The sequence below is a fragment of the Alternaria incomplexa genome, assembly GCF_024043165.1.
Source record: "Alternaria incomplexa strain BMP 0042 chromosome Unknown scaffold_4, whole genome shotgun sequence".
Lineage (NCBI taxonomy): Eukaryota > Fungi > Ascomycota > Dothideomycetes > Pleosporales > Pleosporaceae > Alternaria > Alternaria incomplexa.
Window position 1 is genome coordinate 1,101,849 of NW_026249853.1, and position 18,082 is coordinate 1,119,930.

Sequence of the window (18,082 nt, forward strand, 5' to 3'; positions counted from 1 at the left end):
TACGGCATCATGGCATATATCGGAGGAGCTGGATAGGTTCCACCACAATGTCGGACATCTAGAATCAATCAAACTCGTCGTGGACATCAGATGTTGTTACAATCTCGAATGCGTGAACCTGCCGCCCAGCGCATACGCTGCGAGCCTCGTACTGCAGTTTGTGAGACTGTGCATCATTACAAATTTCATCACCCACTGGGCACAAAGCATGCACGTTTGAATCGTGGTATCATCATGTCGTTATGGCTGCGGACCACTACCTAGCGACTACAAACTAACTGAGGTGCACATCACTACGACCGCTCCCAACATGCCAATCATTAGTATCGAGAATTGCTCCCCCGACATCCGCACAGCCGCTCCCAGTTGAGCGTTACCGCCTGGACCTGCGATCTCGCCTTGCCCACTCGTACCACCCTGGCCGTTACCATTGGTGTTCCCACTTCCCCTCCCACCCGATCCGTCATCCGCCCCATTTCCTCCAACTTGACCACCGTCACTCCTTCCGCTTGTCTCAATCTCAATGTCCTGCATAGGCGTGCCCGGTGGGTTGTTAACGCTGTTGACCTGAGTTTGGAAGTCGACCAACGGGTTTTCGATCATGGCGCAGGGCATTCGTCCACCATTTGCGCTGAGCGGTCCGGGAGCGGGTTTCGTAGTAAGCTGCGAGGCACCAGGGAAACGCTGAATGCTATTCGTAACGCTGATGGGAAGATTGAAGATGGTGTATCGGTCCACGCCATTCAGTCGATAGTTCTGGTGTATGCTGATGTTGTAGTCCCCCCTCGCAGTAGAACCCTCATCCTCGTTGTTGTCTCCGACCAAACACTCAGGCCATTCGAAGTTGATGTGCTTGACTGTTTGACCACTCTCTTGATCTAGTATGTCTGCGAGTGGTGGTGTGGACGTCGTTATGTTCGATATAGTGAAGTTCTTCTGCGTAACCGTAGATGTAAGGAAGAGCGTAAAGTTAAAGACCTGGGTGAGCGGGTCCGCGATATTGCGTGGCGGCACTTGGAGTTTGCCATCGCCTGAGACATCGAGCGCGATGTGAAGGAAGTCGCCGCCCATAGGCGTAAATGGCTGGGGCTTGTGTTCTTGTTAGCAGGAGCATCGCGCGTCTTGACACTTCCACCTACTGCGAGGATGATTCCTAAGCCAGGTGTAAATATTCTTCCATTGACGATCGTGAACGCGCTGTTGTCGGGTCCATTGTTTTGTCCATTACGATTATTATCGCCGTTCTGTCGTCTCTCAAACCCCCCATGATTTGGCGACCACGATCCCAGCATCTGCGCACCGACGGCATTGTGCATTAGACATAGTGAAAAGAGTGAAAGGATCGAGAAAAAAGAAGAGGAAATCATTGCTCAACAACGATGCATGCTGACCAGCAGTAACGACAGAAGGAAAGAAGCGCGAAGGACAGCCTGAAGCAGGATATGTCGTTAGCAGGGAATCAAGGAAGCGCAATTACAGCGAGGCTTCGTAACCCGCGATAGCCGGTGGAGGTGTCGAGTGCCCAGTGGCCTTTGCATGATGCTTGGTAGAGGGCGAGAACTGGCTTTCATGCAATATTGGACGAAATATGCCTTATGAGGCATGCGAATTTCATTTCGAGACGCGTGGTGTCTGAGGAGTGATAGTTCGGCTGTGGTTCAGCCGGTGGGGGCTGCTGTTCGCTAGGCCGTTTCTTCTGTGTCTCGGGCACCTTCGCTCGAACACGACGCATCGGCGGGACTCACCACTTCTGCGACTTATGATACCTAGCTTCTCTCCGATGATGAAGTGTAGAAACACGGTCTTACCTCGTCTTAAATAGCTCTCTGTCCAATCCAGCACTGCGCTCACCCGAAGTGCTTGTCGGGCCTCACAGATAGCCGAGCCTGATGCGGAACAGCAATGACGAGCTCAGATTTGTCGCCACCTTATACAAGAAACAACCTGAACAGGTCTAGAGCCTACATCGACGTTAGGTTATCTACTTTGCATGTTCTCATGTTGATGTAGGTTGCAGACCTGTTTAGCTTTTTTGTAGGTGGACATCGTGCGCAGAAACCGCGATATCGAGTCCATGACGCCCGCAGATGATCGACCCGTATCATGGCCTCATCTCAAGTACTTGAGGCAGTGCTAATAAAAAAACTAACATAACATTGTCGACGTTGCCAACTCTTCACAGTACCTTCGCGACACGAAGCCACAGCATATCGTTGTGTTAACACCAATTACGTCTCAAGATGACACTGTAGGCAATGTCAGCGCACTGTCAAAAGCTGCGTTGCTGTTTGCAAACATATCTAGATCCATGCCAGACTACAAAGGTCTTACTTCGCTCTCGACGGGCAGCAGCTGCCATCCACTTTAGATCTTACTGACCCTCCTGGTGAGTGCTTTAGAGGTATCTTCGCTAAACCATGTGCAAATCATGCAGAATTCCTGGGGTTGCCCCTCAAGAAGTCCGACATGATAAGTCTACTTCGTTCTCAGCACCAAAAGACGACGCGGCAAAAGAACAAGCTATCAACACTCCTCCAACGACTTTCCAGTCATGGTTGTTTGGCGTGCTCAGCGGAGGTCAAGATTCCTGGATCATGAACTACATGAACTCAGAGTTCTATGATATTGCCCGAAATGCCATCAAAGAGCGCACTGGAGGTCGAGATGTCCAGATCCTGATCATGACATGTGCCGCTCTCAATGCTGCTCGTGTACAGCTTCCAGTCATACTGAGCGCGCTTTTGAATCAGGTAAAGCCACAGGTCACTAGTTCTATTACCATTAGTGGTTATGACAGTGTACTTTGTGGCGGTTTGCTGACTCTAGCGCGTGAAAAGGCTGAAGAAAGCCGGAAGCTTCGACGTTTTCGCGGAGAGCATCAACTCCGTGCGGTTACAGGCGAGCTTTCGCTTGTTGCTGGAGAGACAGAAGGCTCGTTCTGGCACAAAGGCAAATTGTTCATGCTTGAGATTCAGCGCTCTGGCACTGCGGACAAATCAGAGCTCGAACGGTTGCGCACTAATGACTTCTTCACAAGTCTTCCCGATCCTTCGGGATCCATCACCGTTCGGTGTTGGGGACACAGTCGACAGCCTATCACAGAGCTGTTTGAGGATGTTCAAAAGCAGGTTTTGGAAAGCACAAAATTGACCGTAGTCGAAATGGGAGTGCATGGAGACAAGAAGTCCAAGCGCAACAAGCGTCCTCTTTCCTCTATCGATCTTGACCCAAAGATGATGCAGGATATTACCCAGGACATCGAGATGTTCTTCCATAAAGACTCCCAGGCTTGGTATGAGAACAGCGGTCGACCCTACCGACATGGTTACCTTTTCGCAGGCCCACCAGGTACTGGCAAATCGTCGCTGTTGGCTGGGATTGCCTCGCACATGAATGTGCCCCTGTATATCATCAACTTACAAGGTATGGATGACTATGACCTAAGGGAAGCTTTTAGTCGAGTTCCTTTCCGGAGCTGCATTGGCCTTGAAGATATCGATTGCGTCGGGGTCGACGTCGGTAACCGAGGCGCACAAAAGTCAGATGCGCAACCCGGAGCTAAGTCTCAGTCGTCAGGTTCTGGGAACACTGAAGAGAAGCCCGAGATGAATGCGCTGGAGACCATGCTGGCACAATTCATGGAAAAACAAAGTGTCGCAAACTACAGGGTGCTCGACCAAGTCAAAGCTATAAAGGCGGCTACTCTAGAAGTCCTAGGTGAGCCTGAAGACTTCGCTAACGCAACCGATCCGAAGAAGACAACGAAGGACTCTGAAACCACGGATTCTACACCCAAATCAGTAACCCTTTCGGGCTTGCTTAACGTCATTGATGGTGTCAATGCCACTGAAGGGAGAATAATTATCATGACGACAAACCATCCAGAGAAGCTTGATCCAGCACTGTATCGCGCTGGTCGTGTAGAGCGCAAGTTCGATATCTCCTACACAAGCAAAGCCAGCTCAATCATGACCTTCAAGCGCCTCTTTGATCACGACGTTTGTAAACGATACAACTCAGAAGCTATCCATCGTTTCGCTTTAGCCTTCCAGGCCCAGTTTCCGAGCAAGTCGCGCATCACTACTGCGGAGCTTGCCAAATACTGCGGTCAATATCGTGGAAGGCCGGATATTGCTGTCCGCGAATTTGCTGACTGGCTACAGCGTGGGGCGGAGAAGTTCTCATGTCCTGTTGACTACGCTAATCTAATTGATGAGGAGGGTATCTACAACGTTCCAGAGTCCTTTGATGATGAGCTCCTACAGGTTAGCGCGGATGATCTGGTGGATCCCATCACAGCCGTAGCATCCGGTATTGAGGTAGCTGCGAAGATACAAGGAGATCACCGAAAGTCGGGATTCTGGAACCCTTTTAAAGCCATCAATACTTGGCTCTTGGACTCTGGAGACCACACTGAAATTGAGTCTATCGAGGCTTCACTCTCAGGCGTCGAAGAATGTACAGAGCACACTATCGAGCTTTCAGCTGACCCACTGCATAACCGATCACTCCTAGAGCTACAGCACACCGACACTGAAACATGTCATATCGGAGAGCCCTCCCCGGAGCCCCTCGCGTTCGGTATAACATTCGACCCTCTAGATCTGTCGCTTGACGGTCGGAACGCACAAATCTCCGAAACCCGCATCGGCCCTGGTCTTGCGACGCCACAGCTGGGATGCTCATCAGCACTTTACCCCTCACCAATATACGACTTATCTCCAGGGTACGAGGACAGCGAGTGGAGTGATGATACTGAGCCTCTGCTTAAGAGCTATGTCTCGACTGTTGAAGCTTCCTCAGTTTCGTCAAACGAGTCGGCCTGGGACGAAGCGCATCATAATCAGGCTAGTCCTATTCGCTCGGTGGCCTCAGTCAAGTTCTCGGAGCCAGGGAAATTGGCGCTAGCATCGCCTCGCCCCATCGTTACAGACTCGGTTGCGTCTGAACACGAGCGCCATGATTCTGCTGTCGAAGACTCCGATACTGACGAGTTCGACACTGCAGAAGAGTAGCCTAGCCTACATAGTGAGCGACTGAAGAATCTGGTCGGAAACATAGTTCCTAGTAAAGGGGGCGTGTCTAGTCCCTCAAGCCGGATAATTGCACTGTGAGCTCAGGTCAGGCAACTGGATAGTATGTGTGGAAAGATTCAACATTAGTGAAATCTACCAGTATTAAATGTAAATACATCGCATTCTCATACATTCGTGTCATTAAAGGAAACAAAGTAAAAGTCTATTGGTATCAAAGAAACTCGTAACAACCGCATGCGCAAGAGGACACGCAGTCTCGGGTTATTGCCAGGGCTGGCTATCGTATCGTCCGTTATATTGAATGTGATCTGACGACGCCGACGACGTACTCCCTTGAGTATTGTGAGCCGCCGAGTGTGCCAGTATTTCCTCCTTGCTCCCCGCAAAGCTAATCTTATCGTCACTGTCCTTGCGACTATGGCTCTGGACCGTGAACTCTGTTGTTTTGATAACGGTCGAGGGGAGCTGGTCGTTGTTTGCTTTTCCGCTGGTAACGTGTACCTCCCATTGTTCCTGGTGCTCCGTGTTTGTGGCTAAAACGGAGCGTTGATGTCCCGTTCCTCGAACCGTTCCTAGCGCTACGGCCGCTGACCTGTTTCCTCCGTTGCTGTACGAGCTAGCACATCCACTCCGAGCGTTCCGAGTCAGAGCGACGAGGCGGTTAAGGATGCTGAATTCGAGCTTGAGCTTGATGCTGTACACGAGCGGCTTCCACGATGTCTGGATCTCGAACATATCCGCGAATTCGAGGCCTAGGATACTGAAGTCCAGGAGGATGACGAGCAAGTTGACGAAGATGAGGTGTTGGAGTAGGCTTTTCGTGCCAAAGTTTCCAATCGTACGTTCCATACGGAGGAGCTTCGTCGTTTCGTATACGTAGAGGCCGGAGATGATGAGTTCCTGGGCGATGAAGACACTGAGTTGGATCTTTTCGTAGATCTGGTAGGGCTGTACGAAGGGTGTGGGGTTGTCGGAATTGTTTCCGTAGACCAGGACGATGATGGGAATGTGGAGCCATATGGCGTTGGTAATGATCATAACCAGGACGGCTTTCAATTTCTTCCTATTGTGCATCACGATGTGTAGTCGCGAGTAAAGCACAACAGACTGTCCGGTGATCATCGCACACCATCCTACCAGGATGAATGTGGCGTAAATGTTCTTTTGCGGAATATTTGCGAGGTGCATGAGCGTGTAGCCGATGGCGTTGAAGACGATGCCCCATGTCGATATGGTGAAGCTCCAGAAGTAGAGCCCGCTCCGTCTCTTGAACAAGGTGAAAATGTAGACATTAAGTTCGAGGAAGTTGTAAAGTGCTATGCTCAGGAAGACGGCCGCAATGGTCTTGGAGACCACGATGTCGACTGCCATCGTGAGGCAAGAGAATGTGTGAGGAAAAAGCAGTCAACGAAGCGAAAGGTGGAGTTTGAAAGCGGATCTGGGGATCGCCTCCACAAGACTTGTTCAGCGTCCAGCTAGGTTCGGTGTAACCGGGGTATCGCCATGAATGGGTAATCTGAACCTTCCCATGCTACCTATCTCGATTTCAGCCGTACTGAGCCGCAACCGCAGGGGCTTTACGACATACCGATCCTGGTCCACGCGGAAACCGACCCAGCAAATCCCTCACACTGACAGTCTGTTTCGTCCGGGGAGGGCGGAAGACATCTCATGAGACCCTCCTTTGCTTGGCGACACATCATGTTCGCTTGCGTGAAAGCCCCCATTGGTGGGAGTTGAATGGGATTCAAGCCACGCTAGCTTGAATCGCAATCAGATATCGGTCCGTTCCTGCTAATCCTCAACGCGATGTCAGGTTGCGATTCGCTCCTGTAGCCTGGTCAGCTTCCCGTAGCTAGCATGTCCCCGTCCAATTCTATTTTCCTTGAAAGACCCCTTGGCTTTACGATCAAGCATCGTATGATGATCTGGACCGTATTATCTGTAAGATATTGCCATGGGTATTACAACGGCCAGCAGCCGATGAACCTCTGACCCCTTCACATCTCGCGTTCGGATACTATACGTGAGGCCTGGATGATCTCGGTACCATCGTCGGTGCCTCTTCTTGTCCATGCACAGTCGATGGAAGGTTCTCCGGATCGACAAAAAAGGAAACACAGGGCTAGAAGCTTCATGCGCTTCTTCGACCTCCACTAACGGACGATACCAATACTTGGTTCCCGGTGTCATGTAGAAAGCGCGTCGGTTTGATACCTCCTGCTTGGACCTCTTTGCTTGCAGTACGTGATTTAAAGTTTGAAGTACCTGCAGTATGGGGGAAGCGCGGTTCAGAGCTTCTAGTTTCTGTGACCATGTGCCAAGCAGACGGCGTGCTGTTCAGTCGCTGAGCCACGCGGCATGAACAAAATGCGGTCTTTGCATCATTTGATCAGTGAAAGATTTGCGCACTTCGAAATCGTGAATGTGTATTCCAGCAGCGTTGCATGATGAGACCCAACCTGCTCAGGTGCCAAAGAGGAGGCAGTGCTGTATCGCTTCGTGTTTTGTCTGGTGTCGAGGTGGCGTTTAGCAATGTAGGAGCCGGGAGGCTACCTTTCCATGGGGTCCGGGGTTACGCCGACTGGAGGTGGCGGCCCTTTTCTCGGGCCTCATGGGCTTAGCTTCCCCTGATGCTAGGCCTGAAGGTCACGTGCAGCTTTGCGAACCTGCGCATTGGACTCCAACCCCCGGGGGCCAATAGGTAATTAGTGAATGTTTAGTGAACGCCACCATGCAACAGCGGCCTGCAGGCGAACTCTGGCCTCGGCAAGGCGAACCTGATCAAGAACACACCGAACGCAGGTACTAGTACGTTGCATCTTTGAGTCCTCTTGGGCAGCATTGTCACTTGGGCAGTATTCAATCTCTGGCATTGTGCAGCTCTGATATTTCAAATTACATTATTTGTCTATTTGTGCGGTACAACACATTATGGTATACTTTCAGTAATCTAGACAGTGACATTGACGGATTCGTCGATCACTGAATGGGTGCTCCAGAGGCGCCCAGGGTCGCGTAGAATAGCTTGGTCTGACCGGTGATGATCATCCGTCCTTCTCCCGCAAACTTGAAGTTGGCTGCTGTCGTACCAGTGTAGATTTTTCCAATGAGCTTGCCTGAAGGGTTGTAGACCCATACACCATCTCCGGCACCAGTGTAGACACGGCCCATGGAGTCGGTGTGTACACCTGTCATGGAACGTTAGCGATTGCATTCAAGGTTGCATGTCCACGTGCGAAACTTACCATCAGGGATACCAACGGGAAGGTAGGCGAAGGTCTTGCGGTTGCTAAAGGTACCATCCGCACAGACGTCGAACGAGTAGACCGACGCAGGGGCGGTGAAGTTGTAACCGTAGAAACCCATTGCAATACCAGTGTCGGCGACGTAAGCCTTCCTGCCATCGGGCGACATGGTGATTCCGTTGGGGTGACCGAAATCATCAGCAACAACGGTTAGCGCACCGGTGTCAAAGTTGTACCGGTACACCTGCTCTCTAATAGCGGGTACGGGACGGAAATCCTGGAGGTATCCGTAGAGAGTGTCGGTGAAGTAAAGATCGCCATTTGTTGGGTTAACGACCAAATCGTTCAGCGAGTTGAACTGACGACCGAAGTAGTTGTTCACAAGAGCTGGGATGGTTAGTTTCAATCTTTGTTTCTGGGTGATTGGGATACTCACTGGTGGTGTTGTACGGTGGCAGAGGGTTCATCATGTACAATGCCGATGGCACGTTATCACCTTGGCCTTCACCGGCGAAGATAATGTTGCCCTTGTAGTTGGTACCGCCGTTAGGGTTGATAACCTGGGGGGTTGAGGTGTCGACGACAGTGACAGGTGCTGCCTCCAGGGATCCATTCCTGACTTTCTCGGCATCCGAAAGACTGATCTTTTGAATAATGGAAGACTTGTTCAGTCCGGTACCCGCAGCCTTCGCACCAGCGTTCTGGACGAAGAACACCTCCTCTGTCGGAGGGTACCACGTAACAGCCTCGTGGAAGAGCGGGTCTGACTCTGAGGTTGCGATGGTGGTCAACGAAGGGTTCTCGCCGATGACGTCGTAGAATTCCTCATCATAAATGTGGAAAGGCTTCTCCAGAAGAGAATCGGCCGTCACACTGGGCCAAACGAAGAGCTATGTCGTTGTTAGATCATTTCGAGCTTCATGAGGATGTAGAGATGAAAAACGTACCGATGTCGCATTAGCCTCAGAAGGTGGTGGGACTGTCTCCAAGACATTGAAGCTCTTCTGGTCAACGACCTGTGCAGACTCAGGTACTGTCCGCGCGAAAGCACAGCCAACTGCTGCGCTAGCAGCCAGGAAGATGGATGTAGATGGCATCTTGATGTGAGATTGACCGACTGTACATCTCTCAATCGCGGAGACTGCCCCATTATATGAAGCAGCTGTCCGGATAAACCCTTGACCGTTCTCGTCCCGGCAAAGAGAATATTAGATTATCTCGGCAGAACCCATAAAGCGGCATTTTCGTCATCATGCGGCTCGCTGGGAAACCATTTGCGGCATGGCATGGTGGAAGAGGGCCGATGGCGTTCAATTAGCCCAGGGTTAGAGAGGCCGGCGATGAGGCTAAGCGCAATGACCCCGTGGGGTTGGAAGGTGTCGGCATATCGCGACCCCGCCCTTGGAGTCGCGCAACGGATTTCAATTGCGTCAGAGGAAGCACGCTCATGACTATTGACGAAGAACCTTTCGCTCATTGGATCATTCTTCAATACCGAAAGTTTGTTGCGCGCAACTTGTAGGCTAAATTATCATACGGTACTTCGATTGCGCTTGTCGTATGTTCCTTGCTTCCCGATGCACACCAAGCCGCTGTGCCTTCTTGGCACAACAGTTTGACCGGTCGGGGTTACTCGACCCGCTACCCGTTACCGACGTGCTTTGGACAATGCACCAGAAGCCTAGATTCACCTTTTCGTATCCAAGGCCACGGGCGGAGATACATTGCCGCATGGGGTTGCCGCAGAATTGGAGACTCCTGGTCAATATGCCCATGTCCCTATATCTCCCAAAAAGCTTAGCCTTTTCTTATCGATACATCCCAGGTAAAATAGCTACGGATACTATGTGATCGGCCGTTCACGTGCAGATTTGACCGTAGGATTCAGCACTGTCGACATGCAAGTGCCTCCACGCCTTCTAGATCCTGAAATTCCAAGCTTCGGGCAGTCATTGTCAGCTCACAAACATTGGTCGAAGAGCTAGCTCATCGCTTTTGTCACTTAGCCCAGGAGGTAAGCACGCTTTCCGTGTCACTCGAATCAAGAAAGCCCCTCACGGCTTTTGCCCGTCCGAGACTACGACGCCCTACTTAGGTACTTTGCTTCTGATTAAGGAGGGAAGACGTAGTTCTACCGATGCGAATGAGAGGGAACAGCGTGATTGAACTCCAGCATAAGTCAACTTCAAATTGACTTCCAAAGACCAAAGAGGAGAGCCGAAAAAGTGCTTGAAAAGCAAGTCTATCAAGAAGGAGCTTACACGTCTCTCCCAATAGTCAGCTTATCTTCAGCGCCGGACACCAGAATATCTTGTCAAGTCAACCCAAGTGTGTCTTCCATACTAAAGTCGTAAGCATACGCGCATAGCCACGTTTGCTATGGCACGCGAGCCCTATATTACCGGCACTTCTAAGAATGCCAATAGAATTTCCTGACAAGCTATCCCTTCATACGCCATGCACAAGGCATGACATGACCGCACTTACAGAGAGAAATCAGTGGCTAGTCTGTCTGTCATTACGGTGGCCTTGTATTTTCCGTGGAAGGATCATCCTTGTCGTATGTTCGGTATTTGAACAATTGTCTTGATGCATACACAGCACCAATACCCAGTGTAAGCCAAGGACGGAAGCCCAGTCTTGCGAAAGGGACTAAAACACGTGGCCTCCTCTCGCACCCTCCATCTTCCTTCATGGGCTGGAATAGACGCGATGGCAGTACAGTTTCAGCATATCACATCACATCACAAGTCGCAAGAAAAGACCAATGATTGGGTCATGAAATCGTGAGTGATATTGCTCTTTCAACATTACCCTTCCATGTCCGCCGTCCCCACCGCCGTAACCCAACCGGCCCCAAGAGACCCAGCCTCCACAACTCCACTCGAACCCCCTACGTTGATACAGTAAAGCCGTACCAGTCATTCAATACGAAAAGAGAAGAAAACAAGGAAGAAGAACGCCAATCCCCATTCGCGCTATTTTCCAGCTGCGAAGGTATCCTCGTGGGGGGATGCATATGCAACGCACAAACTCCGAGATAATGGCCAAACCCAAAACCTGCCCGAAAAAGGGACAACCTTGTTACCCCAAGATATCGTGGCCGTAACGTTCAGAAGCTCGTAATAAGAACAGTGGTGAGAAAACAAAGGAAAAGTATAAAACAGAAAACAGACAACTCGTCGCAGAGTGAGTCGTGAAGCATCAGAAGTGCTTTTCCCTTTTTTCGATCTCAAAACGCCAGATCGTCAAATAGTGTACAAGGGTGATGTTGATGATGATGATGTCGAGGTACCACAGTATCGCAGGACATTCGGAAAATGGCTGCAGATGCACGTCGTAACCAAGACAGTGTTTGCGCGGAGTAAACGGAGCGGAGTAGTAACAAGAAAACAATAGTGAATGATGAGCAGCCTCGCGCAAGCGCTTAGCTCATATCCATCATGTCCTCGAAGAGGCCGTCCTGGTGTTCATCGGCGTAAGTGGCAAGGACCTCATCGCTGGGTCCGAAATTGCCTTCGTAGATGGTGGCACCAGCGCGGCGTCTTGACTCAACCCATCGGCAACCGTAGCATTGAAGGACTTGCTCGGCAGTTGGTCGCATGTCGGGGTCCCGGTTCAGCATGGCGTAAACGACGTGGTCCATCGAGTTAGGGTCGTTGCGCTGCACCATGAATGAAGGTGCGCGGGCCAGCTCCTCCTCAGGGTTAGAGGCTGGCTTGACTGTAATGGACGCCATTGAGTCTTCTGCGGCATCTGACATGAGGAAGCCATCCATAGAAGGCCTCGCTGGCTCAGAGACCGGGTCGCCATGGGAGTCCCGACTCAGTGTGCTACTGTCGGCGCTCCAAGTTAGACTGGGAAGCACGTTCTCAAACTCGCCCGATCGTAGCTTTTGCCAGTAGTCGCCATTCTCGGGAATAACGCAGTTGCCAGCAATCTCAGCCAGCATCATACCAAGGGCAAAGACGTCCGCAGGCTTATCGAATCGACCAGAGAGTTGCTCGGGTGCAAGGTAGTGGCGGTCGCCTTCGCCATCAATGCCAGCTGGAGCTGGCCACTGACTCGCTAAACCGAAGTCGGCAATCTTCAGTCCACCCTCAAAGTCGATGAGGATGTTAGCAGGCTTAAGGTCGAGATGGATGTAGCCAGCATCGTGAATGGATTTGAGACCCTGCAAAAGGATTAGTGGTGTTGTGAACAAAGACTATAATTAGACATACCATCAGAAGTTCGAGCAGGATCTTCCAGATGCGGAAGTCATCGAGACGGCTATTAAAGCCAACGGTGTCGAGGTATTTCCTCAAGTTACCGCCCTCGCAATACTCGGTCTGGATGTATAGGTGTTGGTCAAATTCCCAGTGGGTCTTGATGTCCAACACATGCTCGTGGCCCTGGAGAGCGTAGAGGATGTCGACCTCACGCATCTTCTTCTGACGGTCTCCTGCGCCAATGTAGGCCTTCTTCGACTTCTTTACAACCCATACTTGGCTGCCGGCGGGCGACCTCAGCGGCGAGACCTTGACCGGCTGACTCACACGGTACACTGTAGAGAATTCGCCCTCTCCGCCATCGAGAGGCTTGATCTCATGGAATCGTTCACTCAAGGACTCATCCACGTCGTTCTTTGTTAGACCGATGGGGATGGCTCCTTGGACACTTCCAAAGAAGCCGGAGTCACGTGGCGTTGTCGGTGTGGCGGGCGCAAAGGAGCCAAAGCTGCTGTTGAAAGGGAACGATCCCCGTCGGTTACCGGAGATCGACAGCTTGCTCGCATCGAGAGGGGCGAAAGACTCGTGCGCGGGAGTCTGTGGTGACGGTGCGCCAAAGAGGCTTCCAGCTGCTGTAGAATGTTTAGTATTGCTTTCGCTATCCGATGACTGGAGAGATGTGCGGGCAACCCGCCGCGAAAGAGACAGAGGGCTAGCCAAAGTATTGGCTTGCCGCAGCAGTCGACTCCTATTCGCGTTGAGGGCATATGCGGAGGGGGACTTATTAACCGTTGACTCAGACTCAGCGTCCTCTGACAAGCTGTCTTCATCCGGAAAAGTCACTGAATCTATACGAGATGTGTACTTACTCGTTGGCCGACCATCATTATCGGGTACTGCAAACGTGTCTTGGCCAATGGAAGGGCGCGAGCGGAACGTCTTACGGCGCAGGCTGCTCTCCTTTGAACGACGGCTGGACCCATGACTGGGCTTGGTCGGTGTGGGTGGCATGTCATCCGCGCTGGATTGACTGTCGCCCATCCGGTTCGCTGTCGGTGATTGTGTGTCCGGCTGGACATCCTCATCGTTATCTCCGTCGATACTCACAAAGCTGCCTCGGCGTTGCATGGTACCGCTCATACCACCGAAGATGCTTGGTCGACTGCCGAAAGCCTCTGTTGAAAACTTGGATACGTTTGCACTGAACGGTGTGCTAGGCGTGCCGAACTGATGTTGCGGGCGAGCTTCATTGCCAAAGAGGCTGCCACTCCTCTTGACCAAGGGTGTGTCAAGGTTGACAGTGCGGTCTGCTGCGGCAGGGGGGAAAGACTGGCGCTTTGATGGCGTGTCGGGCATGACATAGATGCCTCCTGCTGCAGGCTCATCCGCATTGCGGTTCTTCTTGGACAGAAGGCCGGTCGAGAAGGCGACAGGTGCCGGTGGCGCAATCTTGAAGGGTGTGTCGAACGAGTCTTGCGTCGACTGCTCGCCATCTGGGGCATGCGGGCGCCCGATACCGATGGGAAGTGAGCGAGAGAAGTGTGGGTTGTTGGGCATCGGAGGCGGGGGGAATGCAGGGCCGCCCCATTGAACGGCTGGAGCCCGGGGAGGAGCCATTGGTGTGCCGCTCAGGCTGGATGAAGCAGAAGATGGTGTATGCGCGTGTGAGAGTGGGTGCGGCTGTGCTGCACCGGCTCCGCGAGGGAATGGCGTTGGCAAGCCCATGCGCCCGGCGTCAAAGGTAGACTTGCGGAAAGGCGTCTGGACGGGCGGTGTTTGGGTTGTTGAGTTAACGGTGCTGTCGAGGGACATGCGGTTGCGCGTCTTGGAGGCAGCCGGCCCAGGCATTGCGAACTCGCCATCGTTGCTCGGCTTCCGCGGGGTGTTGGATCGCTGTGATAGGGTCGACCTGCGCAGTGACGTTGTGCGGCGGACTGGTGATGTAGCACCCGAAATAGGTGAGCTGTTGAAGGAGAAGCCGTTCGTCATGTCATTGTACAAGCGCGAGCTCTCATCGGCAGAGATGCGCGGTGCGGGGGACGGGTCGAATATGCTCTCGAAGTCGTTTCCGAGGCTCGACACGCCGTGCAGGCTCCGGCGCTTTGCCATGGGACTGGATCCGGGCGAACCGCTGAGGTTCATCAGTCCATCATTGCGCTTGAGCGGGCTTGACTTTGCTGGTGGCGCGGGCGACAGCTCGGGGCGGCGCGCAAACTCGAACTTGATGGGCTTGTCGTCGACTTCTAGTCGCTTGTCCATGTCCATGGTGTCCGGGGACTCTGCGCTTGGGCGTCGCGCCGGGATGTTTTCTTGGCCGGGCGAGTGTCGCGTAATGAAGGGCGTCGCGTTGCCCACGTCGGAGGTCTCGGCCAAGGCGCGTCGCCGGGGACTCTTGGAGTTGCTGTTGCGCGTGCGCGGCGATGACCGGAAAGGGCCTGAGCGTCGCAAGGAGAACTTCTTCTTGGCCGGTGCAGCTTGCGCTAGTGGTGACTCAGGGAAGTTGGCGATGGGGCTGGTGACCTTGTTCGCCTTGGGAGAGAATGCGCGCGCAATGGCGAGGGGCGAGATGGGGGAGCGGGGCGTGTCGGAGTTGCGGAGTTGGAAGCGCGACTGTTTGGAGGGTGAGCGCGACAGAGAGCGGCGGAGCTCCTGGAGGTGGGAGAAGTGGGTGCTGTCGAGTCGATAGCTGTGGGGTCCGGTTGGTGAGGGAAAGTGCATGGTGCCACATTCGCGACTGGGCGAATATCCGTAATCCATGGCTCGCGTAGTGGGAGCCGTCTGGAGTGAGTCGGGATGTTTTGGGATGAGACGGGCAGATGGCGGGCGGCGATGTCTCCCGTGACGTGTTGACGTGTTTTAGGCAGGCGCAGAGGGCATGGAGATGAGTGCAGTCTTCAGTCGATAGCGATGGCGCGGTAGTCCTGCTGGCGCGTGGTGGATGCGGACCGTGGTATGAATGCGTGGAATGTCGTCGGCAGGCGCGCGATGGCGTAGTGCTCGATGCTGGCCGGGTTCCGTGATTCCACCTTCAACAAGCAACGGCCGAAGTCCGGTGGTGCTCCATACAAGGCCTGGTGATGGAGGGTCCTGGTGGGGAAAGGATTGCTGGAGGTGGAGAGAGCGTGTTGATGTTGACGGCGTGTCGGAGGGTGATTTGCTGTGTCGTGTACTGGGGAAGCGAGGGCGCAGGCGTCGCGTGTTTACCTCCGCAAGTTAGGCAAGTATAGTCGCAACACACGGCAGGCGCGTCACAACGCGATGATGCAATGGCGAGGGGAGAGTGCAAGCGATCGAGCGATGGAGAGACCCTTCTTGCGCTCGATAGCGATCGGCTGGGAATGCAGTGGTATATGAGAAGAGACGCGTTCTCTCATGTGCAGGGTGTCTTTTCGCCGGGCGTGTGGCAGGAAAGTTGGGGCGTCGGGGCCCGTGCGTCCCAACCCGCCTATTACTTCGTGACGCCCTGCAGCGAAGCCCGTTAGCCCTGCCTGCCAATCGAATCCACGGCTGCAGCACAAAGTGAAGCAGTCATAGAGGCGACCCGAGTAGGCTCTGCAAATATAGACACGTAGAGCTCCACCGCTGCCAGCCTGCTGCACGTCTGTTGCACTGCGAGGCGCTGCTGCGGAGCTCTTGCCACGTTCAGGTGCGCATGTTTACATGCCGTGTTTGTTGATCAACAAGCAGAATCAAAACAACACCAAATCCTCGCCACCACCACATCTTCCCCAACCACAGTATCGGCACCAGGGCGCTCGAACCACGCGTCGACCTATCCCCCCTTCTATGCCCAAATTAGCAAATCTTATCGTCTTCATGCCATCGGGTGGCCGAGTCGCGCGGAATAGGGGCTCCAGCTTTGCGCCCGCCTGCCACCAGTTCGGCGGCCCGCGTCACAATCTTAGCCCTCCCCATTATGATTGCCTCTGCAGCTCGCCTGCAGCCTCCCTATCGATTGCACGCATCTTCGCCTATTCAGCTATCGATAGGCTTTGCGAGTCGTGGGAAACATCTGCTTGTCCATATTGCTTTGCCTGCAGTTTCAGCTGACTGCCTGAGCAAAGTTTATGGGTGTCGTCATCAGGACCCTTCCAGCTGATTCTGAGTATTGCCCAGGACGCGTCTTCGCGTTGTTTGCGTCAACAGCGCCGTACAACCGGACTCCCCTTCCTGGCTCGAATTTGTCCGATCGCACAGCTTGCTGCGATCGAGGGTTTTGCTCATGATGTTTGGTCTGCACCTAGCCATCTGTCCATCCCCATGGCGTCGGGATCGAGAATCTTGGTTACACATGACGTAGTCTTGTGATCTCCCCCCAGCTTTCGATGTGAGAGCCATCCCGTGAACGCTGAGCGGATGAGCTATCGATATGATACGCGCTAAAACCTCACAAAGGCTGTTGATAAGTGGTTTTAGGAGGCGGACCGTGTGCCGCTCGATAGTCTCTTCGAGAGAAGCGTGCTCACGAGGCCTTCTTTGAGGCCACGCTTCGTGATGGTTGCAACTACTTCACCACTAATCTCCGGGAAGGTGCGGTAACGGATCGTACCTGCTTCATCGATCAGACGTAAAAGCACGTGGGCATCGTCCGTCACGCGGCAAGATCATCGCGTCATCGTGAAAAACAACTTCCCAATACCGCGAATTCGCAAATCTGCATCATGTGGCCGCATCTGCGACCTCATTGTTATTCCACTAGAAAGATCCCCGCTAGCCTACCGTTCAACATACAGTACTGCAGGAACGCGCTCTGGATGCCATGTTTTCCTGTTTCATCATCGCCGTACCTGCCTTAGCCTCTCGCACGCTTCCCCCTTCTACGTCCACATTGATAGTCATCTATCGTTATTACCTTCCGACATCGGGATTACCCCATGCCCTCAATCTAGTAGGAAGTTCGCAGAGTGGTCTGTGGAATGAACCTGAACACGCTTGAACACAAGATTTGCTGCAGCCTGCATCTTGACCAGTTCCGCAAGACGCGACATTGCATCGACAGAGTTTGGCTCGGTATTCAAAGGAGAAACGCGCTATGGGCATACAGCGACATGTCTTGCAGCCAGCCTTAGCCGCACCTGCAGCGGGCATCAGCCTTATGATACCCCAAGTTTGATGTTTCAACGCGTGTTTCAGGTTCGCTACTTCGTGGCTCTGATTATTGTCAAGGCCATGTGGCTTGTCGCCCTGTTCAGTCACTGTGGTAACATCTGCTGGACTGTCGCCCTGTCTATGATTCCCATGGTAACTATTTCTAGTCGTCTCACTAGACTTGATGATATTGCGGGGAGATGAGTTGGCTTTTCAACAGGAGGTTCTCGGGGCCAGCATCACGACCGTGGATGGACGGCCACAAGGTAAGACTTTACGTCAAAAACTTGTTGAAGCTGTTGTCACAAACAACAAAACTTCAGCAATCAAGGTTTCACCCAGGAGTTTGTCTAAGAAAACTCACATTGCTTGCGCGTCAGAAAGCGGAGAAGAGAGTATCGGTCGGACTTGGGCCGAATAATAGAAGCCCAACATCGACAGCTGTCAAGAGTGGCGAACACAGGGTCCTCCCGTGCCAGCATTTTGGGATCTACAGGGT

General features: G+C 52.9%; 5 protein-coding genes across 5 annotated transcripts; 1 reads left to right on the top strand and 4 right to left on the bottom strand.

Moving 5' to 3' along the window:
- Positions 1-267: 267 nt before the first annotated feature.
- On the bottom strand, positions 268-1,316 carry J4E90_003571 (uncharacterized protein; the record flags this gene model as incomplete). The annotated part of the gene is made up of 2 exons (XM_051433139.1): positions 268-1,089; positions 1,140-1,316. 2 exons carry the CDS (start codon positions 1,314-1,316, stop codon positions 268-270), a joined length of 999 nt encoding a protein of 332 aa, XP_051293037.1.
- A 1,101-nt stretch (positions 1,317-2,417) lies between these two features.
- J4E90_003572 (uncharacterized protein) lies at positions 2,418-5,015 on the top strand (the record flags this gene model as incomplete). The annotated part of the gene is made up of 1 exon (XM_051433140.1): positions 2,418-5,015. The coding sequence occupies one exon, from the start codon at positions 2,418-2,420 to the stop codon at positions 5,013-5,015; it is 2,598 nt and encodes an 865-aa protein (XP_051293038.1).
- Positions 5,016-5,297: 282 nt separating this feature from the next.
- J4E90_003573 (uncharacterized protein) lies at positions 5,298-6,407 on the bottom strand (the record flags this gene model as incomplete). Its single annotated transcript, XM_051433141.1, has 1 exon — positions 5,298-6,407. One exon carries the CDS (start codon positions 6,405-6,407, stop codon positions 5,298-5,300), a length of 1,110 nt encoding a protein of 369 aa, XP_051293039.1.
- Positions 6,408-8,018: 1,611 nt separating this feature from the next.
- On the bottom strand, positions 8,019-9,381 carry J4E90_003574 (uncharacterized protein; the record flags this gene model as incomplete). The annotated part of the gene is made up of 4 exons (XM_051433142.1): positions 8,019-8,227; positions 8,285-8,671; positions 8,721-9,174; positions 9,232-9,381. The coding sequence occupies 4 exons, from the start codon at positions 9,379-9,381 to the stop codon at positions 8,019-8,021; spliced, it is 1,200 nt and encodes a 399-aa protein (XP_051293040.1).
- A 2,330-nt stretch (positions 9,382-11,711) lies between these two features.
- J4E90_003575 (uncharacterized protein) lies at positions 11,712-15,252 on the bottom strand (the record flags this gene model as incomplete). Its single annotated transcript, XM_051433143.1, has 2 exons — positions 11,712-12,458; positions 12,508-15,252. 2 exons carry the CDS (start codon positions 15,250-15,252, stop codon positions 11,712-11,714), a joined length of 3,492 nt encoding a protein of 1,163 aa, XP_051293041.1.
- Between the last annotated feature and the right edge of the window lie 2,830 nt (positions 15,253-18,082).